General features: G+C 41.7%; 2 protein-coding genes across 5 annotated transcripts; one reads left to right on the top strand and one right to left on the bottom strand.

The window, feature by feature from the left end:
* Window positions 1–429: 429 nt before the first annotated feature.
* Window positions 430–11,415, top strand: LOC133960233 (dipeptidyl peptidase 9-like). 4 transcript variants are annotated; one of them, XM_062394706.1, is made up of 22 exons: window positions 446–563; window positions 1,090–1,122; window positions 2,372–2,462; window positions 2,900–3,144; window positions 4,019–4,131; window positions 4,498–4,671; window positions 5,124–5,292; window positions 5,385–5,495; window positions 5,692–5,820; window positions 6,337–6,398; window positions 6,501–6,601; window positions 6,723–6,900; window positions 7,017–7,176; window positions 7,277–7,356; window positions 7,482–7,652; window positions 7,904–8,039; window positions 8,131–8,276; window positions 8,584–8,730; window positions 8,849–9,001; window positions 9,169–9,311; window positions 9,602–9,713; window positions 10,218–11,415. In XM_062394706.1, exons 3-22 carry the CDS (start codon window positions 2,407–2,409, stop codon window positions 10,308–10,310), a joined length of 2,679 nt encoding a protein of 892 aa, XP_062250690.1. In that variant the 5' UTR covers window positions 446–563; window positions 1,090–1,122; window positions 2,372–2,406; the 3' UTR covers window positions 10,311–11,415. The 4 variants fall into 4 exon arrangements, with proteins under 4 accessions (XP_062250688.1, XP_062250690.1, XP_062250691.1 ...); XM_062394704.1 differs by lacking the exon at window positions 1,090–1,122 and having other exon boundaries at window positions 430–563; XM_062394703.1 differs by lacking the exons at window positions 446–563; window positions 1,090–1,122 and adding an exon at window positions 1,612–2,185.
* A 1,315-nt stretch (window positions 11,416–12,730) lies between these two features.
* On the bottom strand, window positions 12,731–16,023 carry LOC133960234 (angiopoietin-related protein 4-like). Its single transcript, XM_062394708.1, has 7 exons — window positions 15,493–16,023; window positions 15,132–15,242; window positions 14,883–14,970; window positions 14,158–14,271; window positions 13,745–13,840; window positions 13,368–13,649; window positions 12,731–13,270 (listed from the first exon to the last, which is right to left on the bottom strand). The coding sequence occupies exons 1-7, from the start codon at window positions 15,967–15,969 to the stop codon at window positions 13,092–13,094; spliced, it is 1,347 nt and encodes a 448-aa protein (XP_062250692.1). The 5' UTR covers window positions 15,970–16,023; the 3' UTR covers window positions 12,731–13,091.
* Between the last annotated feature and the right edge of the window lie 7,013 nt (window positions 16,024–23,036).

Raw genomic sequence — 23,036 nt, 5'->3', positions numbered from 1 at the left:
TGACAGACAGCTTTTTTTCTCCCTAACGTTGCAACCAAGCCCCCCCCCCTATTTGAGACAGACACTTTATATATCACTGTAAATTCAATATTTTAGATGTCTGTTTTTTTAATTTATTTTACCATTTGATGATAATTTGAAAAGTAATTGATTGAGAAAATAATCTTGCAGTGAATTGATAATGATCATTAACTGCAGCTTTAATTCAAGCAGAGGAATCACTGGTTTCCTTTGCTGGGATGAAACAGAACTCCCATCGCTTTTTAGGTATTTTTAAAAAAATTTAAAATAAATGAAAATAATATTTCTACACCCACATCGTTCAAGATCCAAGGGTCAAAACGGAAAAAATAAATAAATACAAACAAAACAAAAAACTGAGGTTTGGGGGATAACATCCGGGTTAAAGGTCATCATCTTTGATTCCTGGACAGCTTCCTCGCTGTTAGCACGTTAGCATGAAGCTAGCTCCCTGCTCTGTTTGACAGGAGCTGCGGTGTTCTCAGACGCTCACGTGTCTTCTACTCGCCGAGGAAGACTCCAGAGGTCCGAGGGCACAACGTGTGAGTTTCAACACCAATGGCGGCTCCTCTGTTTCCATGCTGGTTTCTCTTGTGTCTAATCATTGATGTCCTGGTTAAGTTTGCTAACCAGTGAACGGGCGGCTAACCTGCTAGCATCCCGGCGCACTGAGGGGGTTTCAGTGCGAGAGGGTTTACATCATGTCGGGTTTAAAGAGCAGACAGATGTGGGACTGTAAACACTCCGTCAGCTGATCCGTCAAAACAAAGTGTTGTTCTCTGGGACCTGGATCTCAGAACAAAGCGACAGAGGATCGTCTGACGTGGGATTCTTATCGGGGATGAAAATGTCTAAATGAGCTGCTCAGCTTCTTTCTTCTCTTGTTTACTGAAGCTGTGGAGTGAATGACTATTCTTCTTAAAGCAAAACATATAAAAGGCTTCTTATATAAGAAATAATATTACAATATCAAATTATTAAGATATTAATTAATGCATATATTTAAAAACAATGTGCATTCATTTGATTTATTGATTTTCTCGTTTTGGACGAATGGTTGAACAAAAGAAACATCAAGGTGAAGGACACTTGCAGCTCTGGGTAATTCTCTCACTTTTCTATTTGCAGAATGAAAATGATTTGATTATAATGATTGTTATTAAAATAAATAGTTTGAGTTTTTCACACATTAGTTATAATGGTGCAACCAACACCATCAATAGGATACTTCTTATAATGTATATGTAATACTAATCTAATATATACTTATTTAATAGTAATAATAATCAGTCTCAGGGCATCTTTTTCCGAATGTAGTACTTTCTTCAGCTTATACTGAAGTATAACTTCAGTTGGACTTTTATTTGTAGAGGATCAGAGAACTTTCTCTTCCACTACTGCTTTTCTAATTTAGCATTGTATGAGATGTCATATTTAATGAGCTCACTTTGAATTTCCCTCTTTTAATCGATGGAATATTATTGAAGTCTCACATGAACAGGAACAAACACAGATGTCAACTCAGTACCGAAACCATCTGTGTCTACTTGAGTCGCAGTTGATGCAGAGACAGAAAATAAATAAACATAGTTTCACAGGTGTTGGGTCCAGACATCGTGAGAAGACACATTTTCAACTTTACCCTGTAACCCAATTCCAGGAAGTACATTTTCTAGTTTCTTTTTTAAATCACTTTACCACAAACCACATGCATCATAAAGATAAAAGATGAGTTTTATCCTCACATCATTGTCAGTCGCATGATTATTGATGATCATACCTGGAGGAGAATGAATGTTGTTCACTACTATTTAACTCAAATTTGCAACTGTGACATCTGCACCTCCGACAGACCTGATAACACTTGTTATGCTCGAGTATTTCCTTGGAACGAACGTCTGTAGAATTTGCATTGGGAACTGTTGCTCCAGGAAACAAAACAGCCTCCTGTGCTGCTCACAGTTTACAGTCTGTGGTTAAAATGTAGAGTAACAGTGCGACATGTGTCATGGTCGTGATAAAGGGTCAGAGTCATGCAGCTGAGTCACACACACACGCAGTGAGAGTTCTTCTCGAGCACACAGCCAGGGCCGCCGGCTGAAGACTAGCCGCTCCACGATGAAGCAGCAGAGAGACGTCTGCTCTGAATATGGCCGCCGTCTCAGTAACCGTTTAACTTTTAATAGCACGTTAGCTCAGTGTAGAGCAAGTGTTTTGAATTAATTAGTGTCTATTTAAGTTGTTTAAGTTGAGTTGTCAGTTAGAGCAGGTGCTGCTGTGTAAACATCTGGACTCTCTTGTTATCTTGAAGCTAATCTAACTGTGTGTGTGTTAACCTGGTTCTCTACAGGGTGTCAGGTCTGGTCCAGGGTGGTTGAACGGTTAATGCACAGAGAAAAGAGGCTGAAAATCGACGACAAAACAGAGGAGGCTGTAAAGAGGTATGCAAATGTTTCTACTCAATTGTTCATACAATTTCCTTGCCATTCATTTTGATAAATTAAAATCCTTTATCTAAAACATGGGTTTTCCAATTCGGCTGCCTAAAAGCTATAATTTCCATCTGTTAGGTCGAGCCCTGACAATGTTTTCAATTGTAGTGATGAGAAAATGTAAAATGTCTGGTTTATATATTTACTTTTCTAATACATTAACATCGATAATGTTTTAATGCTGATGAATTATGGGGGTTGTATATATATAAGGCAAAAAAGAAAATAATTTTAAATAATCTTGTGATCAAATTTTTGAAATTAGTTTACAAAATGTCAACTGAGAAAGGAATGTATACAGTATGTATACATGTATTAAACTTCAAGGACACAGTTGATTTTTGACTAGGAACCAGATTCACTGATCAGTCGGTTTCGGCCCACAGGTTCAGAGAAGCAGCGGCAGGCATGACGGGGGTGGACGAGCTGTCGGACAGCACGGAGGTGGTGGAGATGGAGGATGTGAACCCCACCCAGTTCCAGGTGGAGAAGCACACGTGGGACGGCCTGAGGAAGATCATCCACAACAGCCGCAAGAACACAGGCATGGTCATCAGCAAGGCGCCACACGACTTCCAGTTCATCCAGAAGGACGAGGCCAGTCCGCACTCTCACCGCATTTACTACCTCGGTGAGCAGGTGGGGAATCAACCCTGGGGTCTGACATGGATTCATATTCCACGATAAATATCAGATAAATGGTGCTGTGAGCGTACAGTGACTTGTGGAGCTACAGAGTCACCTCCCTTCCTTTCGGCCTCTTTGAGAAGTCGCATGCCTCTGTGAGTAATCCGTGGATCCTGCTAGTGAGTCAGAGTTACCAGCCTGGAGCAATTTTCAAGCTCATGAAATATCCAAAGATGTCTCTGTGCTGGAGAAAGAAAAATAAAGTCAAGCAGGAGCACCATTTTGCTTTGTTGACATATTTCTGTTGCAGCTCTGGCAAACAGACATTTTGCAGAATGGTTTCAGTTTCTTCTAGTCTATGAAAAAAACCTAAACCATCAGTAAACATTTTCATCAATGTCTAGTTTCAAGCCTTCCAATAGATGACGAAGCACTATATGCATTGGGGAGTGGATTCTGCGTGAGGTCGCTGGTGTAGGGGGTATGCTGTGTCCTCCAGCTCTCAGTCAGGCTCCACCCCGACTCCTCCAAATATGGATACTTCTGGTTTCAAAATACCAAGATGGCGCTAGAAATAACTGTAGCTCAAACACCAATGGGTGATGTCACAGTGGTTTAATTCTTGCTAAAGCACCAAGTTGCTGTTATCAGTCATGGTCATATAAAGATACATTTATTATCAAACATGACAGGGCTAATCTCTGTGTAAGATCTAGTTTGTGTTGTACATTAGTGATGCATAGTAAACTATTGTGTTATAACTCTCCTAAGTTTGCACATATCAACAGCTGCTGACTTCAGAGGTTGTACATGTCCTGACAGTCAAACAGATTGACTTTACCTGGACTCACACTCTCTCTCTCTTTTGGTTCCCACAGGAATGCCTTACGCCAGCAGGGAAAACGCGTTACTTTACTCGGACATTCCTAAGAAGATCCGCAAAGACGCCCTGCTGGTTCTGTCATGGAAACAGATGCTGGATCACTTTCAGGTGACAAGGAGCCTTCGTCCTCTTCCTCCTCTCTGATCCTTCCCCACCAGATGTTTGATTGTTTAGAGAATAATTGTGAAGATTTAAAGCTACAGTTGTAAATCTCCCTTCAAAAAAAGAGTAACTGAGACCACTGAGGTGATGTTTCAATATTAACAGCTACACTGTTTTGTATTGATTTGATAAACACAAGATCCTATCGTTGAGCAGAGGGGATTATGTGGTTCTTTTTTATTATCACCTGGCTTTTTACTCTTCAATTAACTTAGTGTTGGTTTTTCATGCCCTGAACAAACCGCCTCTGACCTCCATCTTGCTCGACCCTCATTGTGACGCTGTTTCTCCTCCTGTCGTCCCTGACCTCAGGCCAGCCCGCACCACGGGGGCTTCTCTCGGGAGGAGGAGCTTCTGCGTGAGAGGAAGCGTTTGGGGGTGTCTGGCATCACCTCTTATGAATACCACCGCCCCAGCGGCCTCTTCCTGTTCCAGGCCAACAGCAGTCTGTATTACTGCCACGGTGGGGGAAACAACAGCCTCATTGTGAGTTTGAGGACAGTTAAGTAGCACAGCACAGAGAGGCTGTTACAGACCTGCAGGGTTGATGATGATAATTCCTACAAAGAGGAGCGGATTTCTGCATTTTAAAGTCCCTTTGTGCTCCTCTGTAAAAATATGAATAGTTAGATTTAAAATGGAACTGAGCACTTGAGCTCCTCCACAAGTTGTACATGTTTACAGAGATAACAGGAAATGCTTGTGTGTCGAGTTGCCTTTATAAACATGAACCATGTGTCTGAGAATCTTTACAGAAACAGTCAAGATCTATTTATACCTGCTTGTTATCCTGCTTACTATCCATCAATGCAGATCAATCAGTATTAGTATTAGTCAGTCTTATGTAATGACTGATATTTTACAAGAAGTTGCAGAGCAGAAATGCCAATCGATGGATCTTAAGTTTCTCTTCTGTTCTCTTCCTGTGCTTGTTGCAGACTTCTCCAGTGAATCCTGTAGAGATCAAGAGCCAGTGTCCAGGGACACGCATGGACCCTAAGATCTGCCCCGGAGACCCCAACTTCATCGGCTTCATCAATAACAACGACATCTGGGTGACCAGCATCCAGACGGGCGAGGAGAGGAGGCTCACCTTCTGCCACAAAGGTCAGAATGAAGCGTGTTCAGACTCCGTCCCACCACAGCCGCTCCGCATCTTTTCCACAGTGTCTACATGTGTGTGTGTTCTTGATTTTAAGGAAGCGAAAATATAAAGGAGGACCCCAAGTCTGCTGGTGTTGCCACATTTGTCACACAGGAAGAGTTTGATCGCTTCACTGGATACTGGTGGTCGCCCGCTGCTCGAGAAGGTGAGTGAGAGATTCACCTGAAAGACAATCATTGTATCCATCGTATTAATATTGATTGTCACATGAAGATAGTTTGTTGTTAGAACAAAAACTTGACATTTTATAAACCACACACAATGCTTGATGACATATGAAGTCTTTCGTTTACCTGATGAAATAATACTTTCCTGTTTTACTGGTCGTCTCTGTGGCTCAGAGGCCGACGGGGGTAAGACTTTACAGATTGTGTACGAGGAGGTGGACGAGTCGGAGGTTGAGATCATCCACGTTCCGTCTCCAGCTCTGGAGGAGCGTAAGACGGATGTCTACAGATATCCACATGCAGGTACACACAGGCACTGAAAGCCTCCGAATTTATGTGATGCACTTCAAGTTATCTTGTTTTCTGTGTGTTTCAAGTGTTTTTGTTTCATTAGACAAAGAGCAGTAATGTTTTATACATGTTAGATAATCAGTCAATTAATTGAATTGTTGATAGCCAGAATTCATGATAATGTATCATCTTTTTAGTAATTTTCTTAAGCAAATATTAGAAACATTTGTTGGATCCACCCTATTTGGGATATTACGTTTGTCATACTTGATATCGAACGGAATAATTCTGGACTCTATTTTTCCTGATTGGACAAAATTAAACATCTGAAGGTGTCACTTTGGGATATCAGAGGTTTTTTCATGTTTTCTAAAACATAATCGGTTCATTGGGAAATTAATTTAAAAATAGCTTTAAACTTTTGACCTTAGCAGGTTTCACCGTGCTGTTTGTAACATTTACAACAACAAAGAAAGTTTCACAGTTCTTGGTCATATCTTGTTTTGTGATGGTTTTATTTCTTTCCAGGCAGCAAGAATCCCGATATCACTCTGAAAATGTCAGAAATCAGAACAGATCACCTCGGCAAAGTGAGCACTCGTCCTCAACTTGTATACTTTATTCCCCCCCACTGTGAACAAAACACTGAAGTGCTCTGTGCTGTGTTCATCTTGGTGTTTTGTCTCCCTCAGATTGTCAGCACACAGGAAAAAGAGCTGCCTGTTCCCTTCAAGTCCCTCTTTCCAGGGACAGAGTACATCTCCAGAGTTGGATGGACAAAAGATGGTCGATAGTAAGTTTCTGCTCTAAGAGGTTGAAAAGCTGTTTGTTATTAAAGCTCATCCCTGGTTTGTCTGTGCACACACTTCCCCCCACACCCTCATCACAACTGTCCCTCTGTGTGTGTGTGTCAGTGCGTGGGCAGTAATGATGGACCGACGACAGCAGCGCCTCCAGTTGGTCTTTTTGCCTCCAGCGCTCTTCATCCCTGCGAATCAGGACGAGGCCAGCAGACAGAATAGCCTGGAGGCCCTGGGAGACTCAGTGCAGCCATTCATCGTCTACGAGGAGACCAGCGACATCTGGATCAACGTGAGGCTCAGCACCACTAAACATCTCTTCATCTGCTTACACTAAAACAGAGAGGTTTCCCAGTTCAGTTTTCCCCTCATACCAGAAACATTCTACGTTTTTTTTTCGTCCTACAGGTCCATGACATCTTCCATCCTTTCATCCAAGCCAGTGAGGATGAAATCACCTTCATCACTGTAAACGAGTCTAAAACCGGCTTCTGCCACTTGTATAAGATCACGTCAGTGTTACAGCGCGGCAGCTATCACTGGGCTAAAGGCTACACACACTCTGAAGGTAAAACTGTGGAGAAGAATGAGCTCAGATTGATTGTTGAGCTGCATGGAACAAATGAAAGAGATGAAATTAAATATAAAATCCACTATTTCTTCATCAGATGATTTCAAGTGTCCAGTAAAAGAGGAGCTGACGATAACCAGTGGGAACTGGGAGGTGCTGGCCAATCACGGAGCAAAGGTGAAATATTGTACTGTGGCAAACCTTTCAGGTCAAGAATACCAAAAATATTCTTGCCACAGCCTTGTTGTCTTCTTTGTTTGACCAAAACATTTATCCAGCGTTTCTTTTTCTGTTTGTTGTAGCGTTCCTCCAGTCCTCAGATTTGGGTGGATGAGGCGACCAAGCTGGTTTATTTCCAGGGAACCAAAGACTCTCCTCTGGAGCATCATCTCTACGTGGTGAGCTACGACTCGCCGGGCGAAATGGTCCGACTCACCAAACCTGGGTTCTCCCACAGCTGCTCCGTGAGCCAGGTATTGAAACACACACATTTACAAATTAACTTTTTCTTCAATATATTCACACAAACAGCTGCTGAGGAGATGCTGTAAATTTGTACTACTTGCTGTATACAATATGTCCATTGATCCCTTGAGTAGAAAAATGTGTGTATTGGCAGCAGCAGTTGAAGCTCCACATGGATACAGCCTTCACACCAACGAACATATATAAGTGAAACTGTTGTCGAGATGTTAAACTTGTCTTTTTCTTCTCTTGCTCACAGACCTTTGACATGTTTATCAGCCATTACAGCAGCTTGACCTCGTCGCCCTGTGTGCAAATCTTCAAGTTGGTCGGCTCCGACAGCGACCCGCTACACAAAGAGCCACAGTTCTGGGCGAGCATGATGGAGCCCTCTGGTACCAAACTGTTAGTTTATCACAGACGAAATATTGTCTCCCAAAGGTTAGCTATTAGTAAGACAAAATCTTTTCGTTTTTTTTTTTCCAGGTTTCCCATTGGACTACACTACTCCAGAGATCTTCAGCTTCACAGGGAAGTCGGGCTTCAAGCTGTACGGCATGTTGTACAAGCCCCACAACCTGGTCCCCGGCAGGAGGCATCCCACTGTCGTCTTTGTTTATGGCGGCCCGCAGGTTCGATCTCTCCCACCTTGATGTTAGATTCATGCTGTGTAGACTTACAAGAGACCGAACAACGAGGGATTTACCTTCCTGTGAACCTTTTGTGATTATATTTTTTTATTTGGAAACGGTTTTAAAATACGAACCACTTGTGTTTGACCTTTACAACTGTACATCAAACTAATTCTTAAATCACCTCTTGTTTGAGCTGCTGTCTTTAAACTGTCTTTCTAAATGAAGGCATCAAATTAGTGTTTAAAACTGATAAAAATGTATATTTCTTTATTCTAATATATTTAGATATTTCTTCCTCTTCCAGGTGCAGTTGGTGAATAACTCGTATAAAGGAGTGAAATACCTGCGGTTGAACACTCTGGCGTCTCTGGGCTACGCTGTGCTGGTGATTGATGGGCGGGGCTCCTGTCAGCGAGGCCTCAAGTTTGAAGGAGCTGTGAAGGACAGAATGGTATTTATCCCCACTGCATAATCGATGGAAAGAGAGTGTGATTGGAAGTTTCTCTACTTTCATCCTGATACCTTTGTTTGTACGAAAAGTGAACGAGCTCTTTCTGTCCTCCGCCCAGGGGCAGGTGGAGATTGAGGACCAGGTGGAGGCTCTGCACTACGTAGCCGACAAGTACAAGTGTGTGGACATGAGTCGTGTCGCCATCCACGGCTGGTCGTACGGAGGCTTCCTGTCTCTCATGGGCCTCATCCACAAGCCCGACATCTTCAAGGTTAGTGGAGACTTTAAATACACATTATATAGTCACAGATCCTTCAACAGCAGATGGAACAATGTACAAAAATGTCTGGCATTGGAACCGTTAGAGCTCTTCTTCAGGCTGCATTTCTAACGACGTCATTTAAAGCATTGTAAAACGGTGTGTGTGTTTTTCTGTAGGTTGCCATTGCAGGAGCTCCAGTGACTTTGTGGATGGCCTACGACACCGGCTACACGGAGCGCTATCTGGACACGCCGGAAAAAAACAAGCAGGGATACGATGCCTGCTCCGTCGCTCTGCACGTCGATAAACTCCCAAATGAGTGAGAGCTTCAGATCTTCATCTTAATGGTTTAAGGTTATTCAGATACTGTAGGATGTCCACACATTAAATAAATCCAAGCTGTATTTCAATGTAACTTAGGTTAGTTTTCTCCTGTTATAACAAGCCTGGTTACAACAGAGTTCATTTCACGTACCAGCTATTATTATTATTATTATTATTATTATTAATATTGTTATTTAGGTGCAGAAGTGGAGGATTTGGTTCTGATTCTTTCCTGTTACATTCACTTCTATGTATTTATTTATGAACTGTTCCTGTGAAACTCAGACCCGACAGGCTGCTGATCCTTCATGGGTTCCTAGATGAGAACGTTCACTTTTTTCACACCAACTTCCTGGTGTCTCAACTCATCCGAGCAGGGAAACCGTACAACCTGCAGGTAGGAGGGCTCACTCACATCCTGATTTTAGTGTTAGACCGATGGGAAATAGTCTAAATGGGAACATTTTCTAAAACTAAAGCAAGACTTCAACTTTTTTAAGGAGCTCCTGGCCTTCATCATTTAAACAACACATTACAAAGAAGATTGAAATCATGGTCTTGTTTCTTTAGGTCAGTTTAGTGAAGTCTCCTCCACCAAGAGGTTCGGTGCAAAGCTTAAAATCAAAGCTTCAGCAGTTTTCTAATTGTTTCAACACAACTTAGACTTGGAAGTTAATTTCAGTTTTCCTATTATTCAAGGAAAGTCCATTTTCGAACCTGGAGATTGTTGTTATCTACAATCTGTTAAAAAAACAAACAAATAATGGTATTTTTCACCAGTCCGCTACCATTGTGTATAATTTTCTTGAGAATAAACTACACTTTGAAATGAAAAAGTAAGGTGGTGTGATGAACTATGCAGCAAATCCCACAATGACTTAGAATGTTCTTGTTTCCTCAGGTTTACCCCAATGAGCGCCACAGTATCCGATGTCCCGAGTCCGGAGAACATTACGAGATCACGATGCTGCACTTCCTCCAGCAGAACCTCTGATAATCCTCTACACATGGACCTTCTCTTGCCTTGTCCTTCCCTGCAACCTCCCCCCTCCTCCCTTCATCTCCTCCATTTATTTAAAGCTGCCTCATGTTCTCTTTCAACTCATCTTTTTATGTATTTTGCTGAATGCAGGCTCTGCCAAACCTCGTCACACCTCAAGAGTCTCTCGTCAGTCTCAACGGTGCTGGAGCTTTTCAGCATCGATCAATACATGACTTGTATTCAGATGTTTAATTACCAAACAAAGCATTTTGTAGCCAAGAAGCTCCTTTTTTTGCAGTGGAAGGTTTGAGAAAGAATCTTCACAAGGAGCAGGGGGCGCTGTTGGACAGGAACAAACAGGACCGAAGCTTTTCTGAGATTCTAGTGATGGTGGACGATGAAGCAAGAAAAAAACAAACACTGAATTGAAATGTGAGAGTGACGATACTGCTGTTATAAACTTTAACTAAACACACTTTCCAGCAATGCAAAAACTATAGACGTGGACCTGCTGCAGCCGGTTTGTGAAAGCAGTTTCGAGCAGTTACAGACCTTTTCTCTTTTTTCACGTTTCCACAAACAGACACTGGAGTAAAGTTAGAAAACATAAACCTCTATAAGAAACCGCTTCCTCTTTTTCTTTTTGCTTTGACACTTTTTCCTAGAAGAACGTGTCACACTGTGCCACACTGTGTCAGGTCCACAAGAGAATAAGTTACACATCAAGTTTCTATCGTGGACCTTCCCCAAACAATAGTTAATGCATTATAATGAAACCATCACTGCTGCAACCGTGTCATGACCTCTCACTGTTTCACTCAGCTGCTTGCTTTGCTTTCGCCGGAGCGCCTTCTTCTTCTTCTGCTGCTGCTGACAAATATTTGCACGTTACGTATTTGCCTCTGTGCCAACGGACTGAACAATGAGATGATGTTTGACTCAGCTTCTCAGTGTGAGGGGCCTTGTAAGAGCTGAAGAGAGCCTGCACATATAGTTTATATCAGGGAATGTGTGTGAGGACCTATGGAAATCTAATGCCTTTTATATGCGTGTGTCTGATGATCATCTGTAGTCTCAGAACGTGAAGAAATAAACAAGTGAACAATCTTTTTTCAAAGTCTTGTCACCAAATGAGATTTTTTTTATAAAAACAATTTCAGAGGTAATTTAATGAGAAATGAATCTGTCAAATTATGCAGTTAAAGGTTTTTTCCCTTTTTAAACGAGTTTGAGTTAAAAGAACAGATGTAAAGGAGAATTCATCTGATGCAATTAAACTGAGAACATCCGTGAATAATAACTAGATCCAGAAACAAATGTTGATAGTTTGTCTGATGGAGTAATACAACCTCTTAAAAACTAAAGTCATGTTGACTTAAATAACCCACAAATTATACTTAGTTCAGATGGCGTTACTGGTTCTTCTAGAACCTCCCAGTTCAGAAGAGATAAAATGCATGTAGAGTTTGAGACCAAAGCACGAGAAGAAGGGACATCTTGTTCTTTGTGGTTTTATTCAACAAGAAGAAAAACAAAGATGCATCTCTAAATAGGACCTTTGAGTCATACCTCTGCCAAAGCTAACGCCCGATATTGTCTTGTTAAATGAAGTGTTAATCTGGTTCCACCCTTAAATGTGTCGTGTTCTCCCTTGAGTCATGCCCCACCCCTCCACACTTCAGTAGTTTGAGGAATTGTGTTGACACTGAAAACAAAAGTTCCTTGTCTGAAGCAAAAATATTTACAAAATTCTGCTCAGAAATTTGTCTCTGTTTTCTTTCAGCAGAGATAAAGAGTTTTTTTTATATGTATTTTCCCCAGCAGGGGGCAGTAGTGATAACTGTATAACATAAAACTCCAGTCCACATACTCTTCAATTTAATTTGATTGATAAAACATAAAACTGCTCTTTGTTCAAACAATTTCAAACAAACAAATGATCATGGTAGGTTTCACTGAATTGTTCCATTTGATCCCTTCAGAAGAGACATTTTAATTGTCATTGGACATATTGGTTTTATTTTACAGCTGATTTATTAATCATGATTGTTTATTACATTGAATCATTCGACTGACACCTCCCAAAAGTGAAGCCAATGCATCTTGATCGCCACCTGGTGGCTGGCCACAACATATTGGTCCTAAACCCCGCCTCCTGTCAGTGGATGGAACACGAAAACTTCATGATTGACAGCTTAAAGACTGACTTATGATTGGTCGAGCACATGCCTCGACAGAACCTCACTATCGTAGCTCAAACAAACATGACTGATCAGACTCGAGCTCTAAAAGCACAAGATGGCAGCGTTCGTACAAGTGGAGACATGTCCTTAATATTCATATTGTGCTAAACCCACATCGATTTATATGACAAGATATTTTCATACGTCAAAAATAATAATTGAATTACAGTTAATATGTAAAGGCGGGAATGACAAGCTGCCTTTTATTTATGCTTTAAAAACTTTTATTTCCATCCCCTTCACTCAAATGAAATATGAAACATTGAAGAGTATGAATGTGAACAGTAGGAAACGACACTGTTGGAGTAAAAAGTCATTAAAACACATAAACAGCAATTAAACATGAAATAAGATTAAGACATAAAACCCTTACAAAGGGAGTAAAGAGCGTCAATATGACTGAGACGATAGATATCATATAGCATAGCATAGAAATATCACAGGGACAGGAGAGATTATTAACGTGCTCAGCAGAGCGGGATGATTTCAACATTTAAAGTTAAACCCTTGTTTTCCTCTTGGGTCTCTTCCTGTTTGTTTTTGGGACAGTTTATTGTTTTCTCGACGCGGGGGTGATCTTCAGCAGCGTTGTCTTCAGAGACTTATCTTGTCCCTTCCTGGTCCAGAACATCTCTTGTCTCCCTTGCCGCCGTTTCCTCAGCTCGCTCGGCCTTCTGGGATATCTGCCGTTGAGGTTTGATTCTCCACAGCCGCTGAACCACCAACCTCCTGCAACAGAAGAGCATCCTTGTTAAAGCCTCTGTTGTTTTAACATTTCGTTGGACAGACATTTGCTTTCTTGTGCCGAGGATAAAAGGGTTTTTACCTGAGAGCAGCTCTGCACAGTTGGCGTCTGCAGCGAGGTCGTTGTCTCTGTCGGCCGTGGAGAAGGAGACCCCGGAGGCTCCGGTGGTGAAGATGTCCTCCTGAGCTCCGGGTGGAGCCTCCTGCTCCAGGTGCACAGCGAACTCCTTCTCTTCTCCGTCCAGGTTGAACTGGTACCGCGTGGTCTGCTGCTCACCTGCCCGATCAGTCAGCTCCACCTGCAGGACGTACTGGCCCTGTGTGGACAGGGAGCGGATGTTCTCCAGGCCGAGCCAAAACTCACCTGAGGGAGACGAGAAAGAGGACGACATTAATACTTGTAACCAAGCAATGCAGATTGTTTTCCTTTTCTGAAAATGGTGGGTGAGGTCTAATCACCATTCAGGCTGCCGAAGCCTCTCTTGTAGCTTTCCCACAGCTGGTTGAACTTCTGGGATCCGTCTTGGCGTTTCTGGATGACAGTCCATCCTGCGTCTGCAGAGGGAAGAGGGAAGGATGAGCCAAAGACAACACAAAACATGTCCGTCCCAAAAATACAACAAAACATGGAAAACTGCTCCTATGTGCTGAAAAGCAGAACTTTCTCTGAAACGTGTGTATTTAGATTCCATATTGTTATTAATCACATCACATAAACACAACATTAGAATTTCCTTCACGCAGATCCAACTCCCTCAGGGTGTGACTCTGCTCTGTGCTCCACTTCTATGATGCTAAGTTTCCTCTCAGCAGTGCACAAATGTCAGATAATTAAAACCAGACGACCGGAGGCATTTTTCCTGTTGACTCACCTGAAGTCATTTCACAGAGGACGTTGAAGGGCTCCGAGCTCTCGGGCTGGATGGTGTAGACGCCGCTGGCTCGCTGCCCTCGTGCAAACAGGTCGTGACAGTCTCTGGGCAGATCTGAGGAAAATCAGACAATTCAGTAAATCAGATGCACTGAGGTGTGCGTTCACAGTGCAGCTGCAGAATCTCTGTCTCTGTCGATGCTCAATCTAAACTGTGGTGACCTTCACCAAGGATGTCGAGGAGGTTGTTTGTTTGTGACCAAGATAAGTGTAAAGACTACTACATGTCATGCTGGTTTTGTTTACTTGAATTGAAACATGCTTATAACAAAGCTCGCAGTGGCCTAGAGACATACAGTACAGTACAGTGGGTGTGTTTTCACTGATCTTTGGACTCTGCACTCCGCCCTGCCAGCGAGTCAGGTATTTAAAAACCAGGTGCAAGGATGAACTCTCTCCTTCTTATGTCACTGACACTGGCTGCAAATGATTTGTGTCGCGGGCTGATGCTAACTGAATAGGATTTGCTCAGGTTTGACAGAAAGTGACCCATCGTTTGGGTTTTAGTTTTGCAGTTTGTGTTACCATTGATCCCTGTTGGTACAGGGTGTGTAGCTGTTTGTGCACTTTTTCTCTAATGGTTCAAGTCCCAGAGGAAATCAGGGCACAGTTAACTCCCATCAGTTTGAAACCGTTTTAAAACCCTGCAGCGGTTTGTCTGCTCACCTGATGTGTCCTTGTTGAGCTCGGCCTCTCCTCTCAGCGCCGTCTCCTCATCTCTGCGTCGGTGCGACTTTACTCTTTTATGTGCAAACTGAGGAAATCAAAACAGCGATTTTAAAATTGGAATCAATCACTTCGGTCACAGATCAGAAAATGACCTCATCTCCAGTTTGTCCTTTCTTATCAGACCGGTCGACGGGTCAATGCTCCATATAAAGCACTCCATATAAGCGTTGGTCCAGTGGGACTCACCTTGTCCTGCAGCGCTTGCAGGTGCACACTCTGCTTCTCCAGTTTGCTTTGCTGCTGCTTGATCTTCTCCACCAGCTCGTCGATGCGTCTGTTCTGAGCCGCCAGCAGCCTCTGGAAACAGCCGGAGAAACAAACATCAGCTTCACAGCATCACCGTGTTTAAACTTGGACTCAAATGAAGCGTTTATTTGTAAATCTAAATTGACTTGAAAGCGTATTTGAAACTCCCAGTGATCCCTCAGGGATGGAGGTGGATTCCCTGATGATTGTTACAGAGCATTTATCGGTTTGCTTGATTGCCGGAGCCTCTAGTGTTTCCCTGTGATCTGACTAATAACACAAACCAGTATTTTCCACTCACCTGCATGAATGGGACTCCTGAGTAATCGCTGAAGTTGCTGTCTGGTTTCGGCCCCACGAGAACCTGGTCCACCTTCTCCTCCAGTCTGTCCATCCTGGAGTTGATGTCCTCGCTCTGCTGCTTCACCCCGTCCATCTCCGCCCTCACCTCTTCAGCCACCGTGCCCCTCTCCGCCACCTCTGCACCCCTGGTCTTCTTGAGAGCTTCATCTTGCTCCTGCTGCCTCTTCTGCAGCTCGGCCACCGTGCCGTTGAAGGCCTTGAGTTTGGCGTTGACGTCCCTCATCTGGGCCTTGGTCTTGTCCACGTGCTCCTTCAGGCCCTGGCCCAGCTGCAGGAGGCCGTGAGCCACCACGTTCACGTCGTCCCAGGAGGCGTGTTTCTCTTGGCCGGGCTGAGCTCTCCTCTCGGTGGGGAAAGCAGATGCGGCGTGCACCAGGATGGTGAGGAGGAGGAGGAGGAGCAGTGCCTGCTTCATCTTTGTGTCTGCTGAGAGTGTCTGTAAGGAAAGGCTGATGTCACTCTCTGTCTGTTGTGTGCTGCTGAGAGGCTTTGTGAGGTTTTTATAGCTCAGTGCTGCACCAGAGGTCTCCGGTGATTGGCTGCCAGAGCGTGGAGGAGGGGATGGGGGGGATGTTGGAGGCGTGGAGAGTTTTTGGCAGTGGTAATGCTCTTGAGGACTCATGGTGAGGATCATGATGCAATGAAAGGCCTGAAATACTGGTGGAACACCCACTGATACAGGGACGTGATTTACGTGATGATTTACATTCAGTTTTATTTTCACAGCTCAAACAACGGATTTTTATCCCAGTGATTCAGTTTGTTGGTTAAATGTTGAAACTGTTATAGAAATGTTTTTACTCTCGACCTTTTCTCTGCAGCTGTGTTTCTTGTAGCTGTTTTTAAAATACTGTTGATATTCTCTGTGGGGCTTTAACCAACAACTGGCCCTATCATTTAACCTGAAGATTATCTATTATCTCAGTTGTTGAGTTATTTTATTAGATTTAAATGGAAAGGAAACAATATCAAAGATCACAAGCTGACGTCATGAAATATTTAATTTACTGTCACTTAAGAGCAAGAAGAGAAGTGAGTTGTACATTTGAGAGGGTGGAATTATCATATATTTGTCATATATGCGTTTAAAAGGATTGAACTGATTTACAAAATAGTCGCTGATAAATCTTTTTGCAATTCCTTAAATGAAGTTTGCAGATCAAATGTTGTGTGACTGAATAATCCACAAGCTCAAAGCATCTTTATGTAGCTTTTTGGTCCTGACAGCCTTTAATGAAGCATCGTCCAAATTAAACCTGATACTGAAAATTTTTGTAAAATGTTAATTGTGTAAAATCTGAAATAGGATTGAAACCGTGACAGTTTGATATCGTAGTTCATTTCAGTGAGTGCATCAGGACAGTCGCTGTGGCTCTTCAGCTTGAATGGGGAAAGCTGGAGAATGTTCAAAGATGGAGGAGTCACTGTGAGAAGTAGGGGAAAGTTCAACCCTCTGGGCTTTTAACACACTCATTCCTGACAGCGAAGTCCAACAATCACACACCCACACGCACACACACAACCAGACACAAGGCACGTGGTGTACTGATGAGGTACAGATGACAAATACTGCAACACACACACATATCCAGTAAATGTCAGCAGCCTGTGGTTTCTGCAAGAATCTGTCCAATAAGGGCATTTCTCCTGATTTAGCGAAAACAGAGAAAACAAAACATTTAATCTGGATGGGGGATTAAAATCTGCAATATCTCAATTGGTTTTTGGATTTCAAAATATCTCTTTTGGCTGTTTGGTCCCTTTAACACTATTTAAGGGCCAAAAGATTATCGGTAATAGTCAGAAGATACAAAAATAAAAAAGGAAATGGCTGCAGTACAGGGCATAAATAAAACCTCCTCCATGTTAGTGGATAGGACATGGACAAAATACAAAGGTAACAGTGGAAATCAGAATCAGAAACAGAATCAGAATCAGAATTCTTTTAATTGCCATGTATATTTGCACATACAGGAAATTGCCTTGGTGTGGTTTGTGCACTTTACAACCAACAAATTAAAAACAACAATATCGAACAATATAACAATATAAAAAAACAACAATATATACATATATACATAGGATACATAAGACCTAAGCAGTGTTCTGAAGAAAACACAAACGTTAGCACGGTACAAGTGACACATAATATAGACATTCATTTATTTACATTTCAAATACGCACTATACTCTGCACTTTACCTCATTTTAGGCCGGTTCATCGGATAGTGATTTAGATAATTCACTCGAAACCATAAAAGTTGACCTCACGTGAAGAAAAAGACAGGATTGTCATTTAAGATTCATCAGCTTGGGACCATGAATCAAATAAAATGTCCCTTCAATGAATCATTACAGTTAATCTTGTACGTCATAAGGGCCGTCATAGTTCATGTTTGAGTGTAGTTACTTAGTAACATGCTGTTGTTGTGGTGGAAATCCAGACCATAATTCAACATTTAGAAACTAAAACTGAAAGAAATTTCAAATTTATTTTTTTCAACCGCTGACTCTGATGGAAAGATTATTTGACTTGGAAGCTGAGAGATTAATCTGAATGGTAAATCCCTTCTGAAGTCAAATGCTTTTGCTTTCAGACTCAGAGGTTCAGACATTAACTTTTAGGAGGAAGAGGAATGCGATGACTCAAAATGAAACCAGACAGCCAAAGAGGAACTCTATTGGTAGGACATTTTACCTAGTTACAAAGAACAGTGCGATAACACTAAAATCAACATTGACCAACTGTTGAAATGAACCTGATGAGATAGGTTTGTGTTCTAAATATAGCCAAGGGACCTTTTCACGTTTAGGTGTTTTTGTTCTAGGTTGGGGGAATCAATTTCCTATCATGAGACCGCAGAGGGAGTTCCTGGCTGCGTGATCCTGTGCAAATATCTGTGCTGAAGGCTGCTGATCTGCACGTATCCTCTGAGCTGACGTGAGGTGGAACAATGTGTCATCAGCTCCGTCAGGATCGCCAGCATCGGATCACGATGTTCGATTTTGAAATGAAGTTGTGTGTCCAAACTGGTCAAACATCAGAGAGCCGAGGAGGGGTCACACTAGAGGAGATGAGTGTGTGTGTGTAAAAATGTTGTTAATATTATCTTGTGGTAGAAGTCATCCCAAACTAAAACTGAAACTTTGGTCACTGTGTAAATTAAAATCTATCAAGTCTATTGTTTGCTAGTCCTCCAGATATATTGAACTTGGTCAGGGGAACATTTTTTGGGTAATGACGTATAGTTTCTATGTTCACTGACCTTATAGCTGCTCCATTAGGAACGTTCTAAATAATAACATCTATATTAATCACATTTTTCAGTTTATTTCACATAAAGAGACAGATAATTCCCTGGGGAGCTGGTGGAAACCAATAACATAGCTAAAAGGAAAGGGCATTTAGGATATACAAGGAGCGGGTGTCCAGAAACGTGTAAAAAAAACTAAAAAACAATCCCAATGACAATAAGGTCAATAATGTGTTTTCCACAATGTGTTTCCACAAAAGGACAAAAACTATCCTCATATAATTTGGGTTTGAAAGTAAGGCTCCACCAAAACAACTTGATTATGAAATGCTCAGCATCCGTGGACTTTAAACACGGTTACAAAAGGCTTGTAGCTTTTTATGCACTGTTAAATAGTTGTTTTAAATACTAGTAATAACATAATAAACTGTACTGCACCAATTAAAACACACAATATATGGAAACTTACGTTAAAATCTTGACATTCACATATTTTTTATTTTACTTATATATTTTAATTTAAAATATCCCTAAAGTTGTGACTTTGGATTTGTTATATGTTCCTGTGTGTTTGTGTATCTGTGTTTTGAGCGAACCTCCATCAGCAGAGAGTTAGGTGACACTGACCGACAGAGATCTGACAAAGAGAAGATACTGTCCCTCAACATCACACTGAGTGGGCTTATCATCAGGTTTTAGGACAGTCTTCATCTTAACTCACATCGGCAGCTGTGCAGATTATGACAACACAACACGTCCCATCGAATCTGCACTTCTACAGTACATGAGCTTCCACCACGGAGCGGGGGGGGGCGGTGGTGTAGACTGTGTTTTTAGGCCCCAGTGGGTTAGTGTGTGAAAGGTGAAGCTTCTGTCACGTGTCTGGAATGTTGCATCAGCCTCTCGGGGGCAGAACATACACCCCCCCCCCCCCACCCCCAGCCCCCCTCCCACCCCACCAGCATGTCAGGACTGAATCCGCAGAAAGAAAACATCCAGAAGTTCTGCAGCTGGGTCAGAAGCCGTACGTATGGAATGTACAGACATTTTCAGATTAGAAATAAAGAAAACCTTTGTTTGGTTTGATTATTAGATCGACCCCATAAGAGGTATTGATTAAGGATAAGGCTGTTTATATTCAAGTTTTTTTTCTTTTAATCCTTTTTTAATCCAGTGTTATTTACAGTTGTTTTGCGGCAGCCATCAGTTTTCCTAAGATTAAAACAGAGTATGAAACTGGATCAGTGAGTTAATTTGTTTGAGGCAAAATATGCTGACTGTGGGGCTTTTGATTGATTGAATTCATCATCAGTTTACCTGTTTTAGTATATTCGGGTCATGAACATCACAGAATTTGTTTATTTTTCTTTGCTGATAGCTTAGTATAAAGACCGGACACAGACGTAAATGTCTCCTGGCTTCATTCAAAGGCAATCATTTTCTTTAACACGTTAAATCTCCTTTGTGTTAACGATTCGTCCGTCAGGTCGCAACTTATATTTACGTTGCACCAAAATAAATACATTTGCCAGATTATCATACTGTGATTTATAAATGCTTCATACGTCAGGGACTGGGGATATTGTCCCAGCTAAATGTATCACATTATCCAACAGAGACAACAGGTTAAGTAAGTTCCATGTAATTTAAGTCGTTGAAAGTGATATCAGTATCATTATAAATCTATATTAAACCAAAGAACAGAAGCAGAAATACATGATTTCAGCTTTTTGTTCAGCTTTTCTTTACTCTGTCGATTTATCCATATGTTTCCAACTGTGGATGTAAACAATCCTCCGTCCTGGTTTGACTCCTGGTCTTTTATAACCACCTCAGTACATTTGGCACACCATAGAAGTGTGTCAAAGGTAGAGCTTCTCCAGCCTCTCGTGTTGGTGTCAGCGGGGGTTTCATTCAAAACAGCTGTTATTTACTATCCAAAGGCTGAAACTCCACTCACTCACTTCCACTACACCGACCTTTTACCCAGATTCCACACTCACGCAGTATCTGCATGCTTGTGGTCCCGCCTTCCTTGGGATCTGTTGCTGTTTTTTAACAATCCTGTTCTTCGTCTTGCCCTTTAACCCAGAAAGCAGCATTTATTGTTCTGCAGCATCAACACGTTGATCAAAGAGAGAGAGAGAGAGAGAGATGACATAGATGTGAAAGAAGAAGAAGATGTCGGCCATTTCCCTGTTTTCATCAAAGGTTAATTGTATTTAGCTTTATTTAGACCTTTGTGTTTTCCAGTGGATAAAACTTTGTAAATCCTCAGATTTCTCATCTAGTGCCATCAACACTTTAAACATTTTACTTCTCCGGTAAAGTTTTTGCTTTTATTTTCATCTTGTAGTTTGGCAAAAATCTAAAAAATCAAGGTTACCAATTTATCTTTATGTTTTGGGGGATCTCGTTATATTTTACATTTCGTTTTGACAAAGTTAGATATCTCTGGACTTTTGCTCGAACTGCATCACATTTTTAATTTATGAAATACTTTGTGAACAAATGGCAACTTTAAAAATTTTCTAACTACATCTGCTACTGACAAAAATGTTCAACATCATTTTTTACCCATTGTTATCAAGCCAAGAATCTTAAACCTCAGTCAGAAGGAGAATTTGTGACCTTGGGGCGAGTGGCGGAGTAGCGCAGGCTTGACAGACAACTATCCCCACTCACATATACAATCTATTTAGAGTAAACAATCCACCCGAAGCCAATCTGCAAGTCTTTGGACTGTGGAGGGGAGCAGGAGAAGTCAGAGAATGCAAAACTCCACCTTGAAAGACCTCGGCTGAACCCAGGAGTCGGAGCAGAAACCTGGCTGCAAGAACTAGACAGAGAACGGTCTCCGACTGGATTATTAACTAAATAACCACTTACATGTGGAGACGGAAATAGTTGTGTCGCTGACAAGTGGATTGAATGGTGGATAGTGTTGATATCAGAGATGTATATGTTGCCCTATGAGGTACAGTATCTCAGTGTGAGCCTCTTTCTACTTATCTGAGTTGTTGTCAGTGTAAAGCTCAGTCTGTTTGCTTAATAGTTAGTTAAGTTATTGTGTTTCTGTTCCACATTCAAACATTAGAAATCTGTCTTTGACCAGAAATTGTGTTTGTGCCAAGAAGTTGACCAAATATCAAAGACTCCTTCCTGGGTGCCGTATTTTTCTGACATCCAGTTCGAAAGAGACGGTTCATGAAAGTATGGAAGCAGGACTCATAATCCTCGAGGCTTTATAAATCCATAATCAAGTAAAAAAGATTCAGATTCACCTAAACTTAACATAAAAAACATATTAAAACTTTCAAACATTTCTACCATTTAAGAATTTATACTCCCACTTAGTTTCAAAATAACAAGACTGAAACCATCAAAGTCCATCTGACAACCTGATTATTTCTCTGAGTGCTGCTTAATGAAACTTGGATATCCCACCAACCTCTGCTCCGTTTCTGAAAATGGAGCCCCAGTTGACCCCCTCTTTGTTGTGGCTTTAACCTCTGCTTCAGTCCAGACGTCTATTTACTCACATCGGGCTTCGGTGGTTCACTGCTCCCTTCATCCCATTACTTAATGCACTGCATATCCATGGCCTCTGCTGTGAGGCAGGTCCCATCACGCTCCAACGCAGTTCACCTTTTACCCAGAAACCAGGAGGAAAACCCGAGCTGTGTAAAAAGGCAAAAGACACACATTCCGCACACATGGACCTAAAGACAGCCCTCTGTAACCTCACACTGTATTTAAAGATGGACGATACACATGTAAAAATGTTACAGGTGTGTTTATAGTGATTCTCTGACAGACATCACAGTGTGTAACCAGGTTTTCAGTTCACATCTCTGCCAATCAGAGCTCGAGCTATTTGTCTTCAAGAACATTGGGAAGGACAATTGGTTTAAGAGGTCGGGACAGACATGAACACACACCCGCGCTAAAATCAAGCTTGGATCACTGCACTGCTGCATGTGTCATTACATTTAGGTAGAAATTAGTTGATAGCTACCATGCTAATGTTTAAGATATAAAGGATCTGTATATTTATTCCACCACTTGGGGCAAACCAGTGCTTTAAGCCAAATGCTGATGTCAGCATGCTATCACTGTCCACAGTCTAGTTCTGGATAGTTAATCAGATAAAACACCTGGATGGACATTGTCACTCTTTATGTCAAAAAATATATTAATGTACAATTATAGATGAGTTTACAAATTT

The sequence above is a fragment of the Platichthys flesus genome, chromosome 9 (genome assembly GCF_949316205.1).
Source record: "Platichthys flesus chromosome 9, fPlaFle2.1, whole genome shotgun sequence".
NCBI classification, from domain to species: domain Eukaryota; kingdom Metazoa; phylum Chordata; class Actinopteri; order Pleuronectiformes; family Pleuronectidae; genus Platichthys; species Platichthys flesus.
Note: the sequence above shows the minus strand (reverse complement) of the source record. Positions and strands in the feature narration are given on the sequence as shown.